This window comes from Perkinsus marinus (assembly GCF_000006405.1).
Source record: "Perkinsus marinus ATCC 50983 genomic scaffold scf_1104296953072, whole genome shotgun sequence".
NCBI classification, from domain to species: domain Eukaryota; phylum Perkinsozoa; order Perkinsida; family Perkinsidae; genus Perkinsus; species Perkinsus marinus.
In genome coordinates, this window is record NW_003208628.1 from 10,869 (window position 1) to 17,158 (window position 6,290).

The 6,290-nt window shown below is 38.3% G+C and overlaps 1 protein-coding gene across 1 annotated transcript in view; it reads right to left on the reverse strand.

Annotated features, from left to right (window-relative positions):
* Positions 1 to 2,841, reverse strand: part of Pmar_PMAR015911 (hypothetical protein) — a gene marked incomplete at both ends in the record, with an annotated part of 5,926 nt that extends 3,085 nt beyond the window's left edge. The window contains 6 exons of the mRNA XM_002776630.1: positions 971 to 1,068; positions 1,130 to 1,201; positions 1,808 to 1,877; positions 1,936 to 2,029; positions 2,081 to 2,135; positions 2,729 to 2,841. Of these exons, the coding sequence (XP_002776676.1) occupies positions 971 to 1,068; positions 1,130 to 1,201; positions 1,808 to 1,877; positions 1,936 to 2,029; positions 2,081 to 2,135; positions 2,729 to 2,841 (502 nt within the window). The remainder of the gene's footprint in view (positions 1 to 970; positions 1,069 to 1,129; positions 1,202 to 1,807; positions 1,878 to 1,935; positions 2,030 to 2,080; positions 2,136 to 2,728) is intronic.
* Between the last annotated feature and the right edge of the window lie 3,449 nt (positions 2,842 to 6,290).

Here is a 6,290-nt window from a genome sequence, read left to right on the forward strand (position 1 = left end):
GGCTTCAGTGAAGATTATGTGGCGTTGTAAAATGTGCGCAACGGTGTATTTATGGAATTGAGGGTAATTGAGTCACGAGACGTTAGCATCGTATAACTAGCATGCCTGGGGGTCCCGTACCGAAATATGAGTGTTAAATATAGAGTAAAAACTTACTTTTTGGATAGCGCACAATATTATAATAGTAATACTAACTATTACAATATTACACAGTATAAATAGTACAGATTTATATTAGTAAAGATAGATAGTAGATTTATAATAGTAATAGTACACAATAATAGTATTAAAATATTAAAATATATACGTTATCCTATATATTATTTATAAGTATATATTCAATAAAATATTTATATATTATGTTAACGTATATAATCATTTAATGGAGTTTCACCCTAGTGATGTGAAAAACACATTTCACATTTCACTTCGCGAAAAACGGGTTGTGAAAAAACTCCATTATAAGGTCATACCCCTAATAACGGTATAAGTAAACTTACTTTTTAGATCGCGCACAACTAAGACAATGTGAGGGGGTTGTATATATATTCTATCACACTAAAACGACTAAATCCAATTTCTCCAAATTTGAATCTACTGCGCCGCCCGCCGCACTGCATTATCAAGTGTGTATTATGAGGGTAGTGATGTATTATGCACTACTTATTTTTATCCTATTTTTACCATATTTTTACCATATTTTTACCATATTTTACCCTATTTTTACCTTATTTTTACCATATTTTTACCATATTTTTACCATATTTTACCCTATTTTTAGCATATTTTTAGCATATCTTTACCATATTTTTACCATATTTTTACCATACTTTTACCATACTTTTACCATACTTTTACCATATTTTTACCATATTTTTACCATATTTTTACCTTATTTTTACCTTATTTTTACCTTATTTTTACCTTATTTTTACCTTATTTTTACCCTATTTTAACTCCGCTGTACTACCAGAAGTAATAACCTCAAAAGTGCGATAGTCCAGTTTCCGCTCTAAAGTGGGAGATTCCCTTATTTGTCTGCGTGGTAACTTCAACATCAATTCTGACCTGAAAATAAAGCTGTCCCACGAAATTCTCCCACGTGTTTTACGCGTTATTCACTGCTCACATGCGTTTTTCGCCAAGTGAAATGTAAAATATGTTCTTCACATCACAAGTGAAATCCAATTTTAAGTATTTTCTACGGTGGAAAAAATATGCACATATTCGCTGATAATATGAAAATACCCAACGAAATTCTCACTGCTTTCTCTATTTCACTTCTACCCGAATTGCTGCTCAACTGCGGAAAGCGATCACATAAATTTCTCGATAATATTATAATATAGAGCCATATCATATTATACAAAACAGTTTCACGACCTGTTTTACGTGAAGTGGCGTCGTAATACTCCATGTGAAAAACGCGATATGAAGTGGCGAATTGAAAACACTTTGCGAATCACCCCGTACCACGTGTAAAACACATACCACGTGTTTCACACGTAAAAAATTATCCAAAATTTCCTCATATTCTCATCAACACACGTAGTTGACCATGTGCATATTTCCAACACTGCACTGTAGAGCTCCGGACTCATTCACCAGAATTTCATAACTCTCATTCGTGAAAAATAGTCAATCCTGCGATTTCCACATCCGAGTTTCGCAACTACCCGTTTTACGTGAGGTGGCGTCGTAAGACTCGGTGAAAACGCGATATTCGCGGTGATATGCAATACTCGTGAAATATGTTTTTCATATCACTAGGGTGAAGAAACTCCAATAATATCAGTCCTACTACTACTTTCCAGTATCCTTAACTGCCTGATTAACAAGTCTTGCACACTTCAATAGAGTATCATGCGTTTCGCAACCTGAAATCAGGCTCGCGAATCGGCACTTTTCCGCATGCAACAATATGTACGATATTACTATACATTTTCGCTTTCAATGGGTTGATGCTTTCGTACGGGACATATTTTCCACCATTTTCGATGAATTCTCTCACTTCTGGTATAGTAGCAGCCTGACGCCATACCACACCTTCATTTCATCTTCGTTATCAGTCTACTACTACCTCCTTTGCATTCTCCTTATTTTGCAGTAGCTTGTATAGTATATACGCCTTATACCTACTATCACGACTTTACGTTTATGAATTCATAATATTTATTATTAATAATATACTTAAAATGGTCTCTTAAAATCTGTTGAAGTTTCTTTACCCTAGTGATATGAAAAACACTAGTGGAAAACATATTTTACAACTACTGCATATCACCGCGAATATCGCGTTTTTCACCGAGTTTTACGACGCCACTTCACGTAAAACGGGTCGTGAAACTCCAATATACTATACATATCGATTTTATAATAATACGGTATTACCATATATTCATCGCATTATATGTGTAGTTTTACTCGTAATAGGAAAAACACTAGTAAAAAACAAATTTCATATTTCACGTACTCGCGAAAAACGCATGTGAGTAGTGAATAACGCGTAAAACACGTGGTATGTGTTTTACGCGATACGAGCTGATATTTGCCCGCTATAATTCGCAAAGAGTTTCAATCCACTTCACTATTTGCATAAAGATAGCTTTTCATCGACGTAAAAAACATATGTTATTCACATATATTTTAATATTAACCCACTTCATGAAAAATGATATGAAAAACACTAGTGCGCAGAGTATTTCACGTGAAACTCTAATAAGCTTACTCTTGAAAAATGAGATATCTTTCCCATTGTTCCTTATTGGTTAGGACGAGCCGCTGTAACAACTGCCCAGGTACTTTCCTGTCCTCAGGCTCAACCGCAAAGAGAACATCCATGGCAACTCGTAGTTGTGTTTCTATGAAATCGTGTCTATGCCGATTCGATAAAGTTATGGTATTACCGAAATGCCCAATCGCCTTTATTCGTAGTCCTTCTTCGGGAGGAGCTACTAAGTCGGCGACGACGGGTAACAGCGCCTGAATTCACCATCAACAGCATTGGAGATATCGTTTTGGTAGAAAACTGCGAAATTAAAGTAGTAAGTTTTATATGTGGGGTAATGGTAGTATTTATAAGAAAAGTACCACACGCACATAAATGGAGTTTCCTGACCAGTCCTCTGTGAAAAATATATTTCACGACTACTACAATATCGCGTCTTTCATATGGAGTAGTATTACGGAAAACGGGTTGTGAAGGTCCATTAATACTACATCAAATCCATAGTGTTTGACGATGTCCCTAACGGCCGCTCGACGTTGACTAACATACTCTAGATCGACCAATGCTGATGCCCTATAAAGTAAGCCCTTCTCGAAAGTGAGCCTCCTCAATAGCCTACCTTTCCGCATCTAATAATAAAGGGTCTTCACCATCAACTGTCGAAAGGGCAGCTATGGCGTCTTGCCAACTGAAAACAGATACGGCCACTTACACGATACACTGTTATCTTACTCGCCGTGCTTGACAAATTGTGGTACTAAATACGGTCCCATATGAGCCCATCCTCGCCACCCTAGTAGTTGATGTGGTTTCCAATCCATTGCCCATGGTATGAACAAAGCTACCCATATAATAGCACCTAATGGGACCTCACTATTATGATGATAAATGATATACTATTTTATACTGTACTATATATAAGGATATTATAATATATAAGTAAGCGGCCGTCGTCATCGTCGTTGCCTTCATTATTATTACTCGGTAAGGCTATAATGAGGATATTCTCGGCGAAGGTGTGATATACTATTTTATACTGTACTATATATAAGGATATTATAATATATAAGTAAGCGGCTGTCGTCATCGTCGTTGAATTTATTATTATTACTTGGTAAGGCTATAATGAGGATATTCTCGGCGAAGGTGTGATATACTATTTTATACTGTACTATATATAAGGATATTATAATATATAAGTAAGCGGCTGTCGTCATCGTCGTTGAATTTATTATTATTACTTGGTAAGGCTATGATGAGGATATTCTCGGCGAAGGTGTGATATACTATTTTATACTGTACTATATATAAGGATATTATAATATATAAGTAAGCGGCTGTCGTCGTCGTTGCCTTCATTATTATTACTCGGTAAGGCTATGATGAGGATATTCTCGGCGAAGGTGTGATATACTATTTTATACTGTACTATATATAAGGATATTATAATATATAAGTAAGCGGCTGTCGTCATCGTCGTTGAATTTATTATTATTACTTGGTAAGGCTATGATGAGGATATTCTCGGCGAAGGTGTGATATACTATTTTATACTGTACTATATATAAGGATATTATAATATATAAGTAAGCGGCTGTCGTCATCGTCGTTGAATTTATTATTATTACTTGGTAAGGCTATAATGAGGATATTCTCGGCGAAGGTGTGATATACTATTTTATACTGTACTATATATAAGGATATTATAATATATAAGTAAGCGGGTGTCGTCGTCGTCGTCTTTATTATTATTACTTGGTAAGGCTATAATGAGGATATTCTCGGCGAAGGTCCTTTTGCCGAACCAACCGTATACGGATGGTTTATACTTCATGATGGCTTGGCTCATTACACCGGCTATACCTGAAGGGGAAAAGAGAGGAGTGGGGCAGATATGCCATTCATGGGGCGGGTATGCCAATTTGAGATGCAACTATCTTTTGTGTGTGGGGCAAATATGCCATTGATGGGGCGGGTATGCCAATTTGAGATGCGACTATCTTTTGTGTGTGGGGCAGATATGCCATGCTCAGAAATGCCTTTTTTGCACAGAATTGTGAATTGTGACCGTCTTCCAGAGCGGCTATGCCACCATGAGATATGCGAATTTTCTTCTGTGGGGCGGGTATGCCACTCTGAGATATGCGAATTTTCTTCTGTGGGGCGGGTATGCCACCATGAGATATGCGAATTTTCTTCTGTGGGGCGGGTATGCCACTCTGAGATATGCGAATTTTCTTCTGTGGGGCGGGTATGCCACCATGAGATATGCGAATTTTCTTCTGTGGGGCGGGTATGCCACTCTGAGATATGCGAATTTTCTTCTGTGGGGTGAGTATGCCACTCTGAGATGTGCGAAATTTCTTCTGTAGGGCGGGTAGGCCACTCTGAGATATGCGAATTTTCTTCTGTGGGGCGGGTATGCCATTCTAAGATACACCTATTTCCCTGCGCGGGGCGGCTATGCCACCCTAAATCGTGCCTATTTCCAAGTGTGTGGGGCAGCTATGCCAAAGGTTCTCCCTCATCCTACGTTGACTAGAGGTATCCAATATCTTAGCCTTGTGCATCTTCGTTGCATGCACCCCCGAGGGGCGATACCGAACAGGTACGCGGAGATTCCACGTTCGAAGGGGATGAGTGAAGAGCTCGGGATTCATTATAGTACAACTAAAGATGATTAAACCGCGCTTCATGATGATGACCTGCGGGTATACTCAGTGTGAAAAACGTACTACATGATGATAACCTGCTGGTATGCTCAGTGTGAAAAACGTACTACATGATGATGACCTGATGGTATACTCAGTGTCAGGAACGTACTATATGATGATGACCTGATGGTATACTCAGTGTCAGAAACGTACTATATGATGATGACCTGCTGGTATACTCAGTGTCAGAAACGTACTATATAATGATGACCTGCTGGTATACTCAGTGTCAGAAACGTACTATATAATGATGACCTGCGAGTATACTCAGTGTGAAAAACGTGATAGTTAATATTGTTAACTTAATAATACAACTACAGGAGGGGATTATCACAGACCGTACTACATGATGATCACCAGTTGGAATACTCGTCAAAATGGAAATACGGTGGTTCCACTACTACGTTGGACAATCCTGGTATCAACGTGATGATACCGCACCTCGGGTATCACAGGTCAAACATTATATTACTATGCATAGTATTAATACTATAGAGTCCCTCCATCGTCATGTGTTCCGTCTATGGCGCGCTCTGGGTGTGATTTTCTCGGGGATTCGGATATTTCTACACCACCATAATCGTTTGGTTCAAAAGTGGATGACACGGACAATGATAGTGAATAATTGGTGAAAGATCTAACAACGACTGTTATTCTATCGTATACTAGACGACCCGATGCATCCTAATCGATAGGGAGTATGAGGTGACACGCTCTCCAGCGTCACCCACTGTTGCACGCATGCACACGTGACGCAAAATTAAGGGAGTGCAGGTTGGAATCACCCCCGAGGGCATTCTATAGTGATATCTCAAGACACATTCATAGGGTTATAACGCAAGTTTATT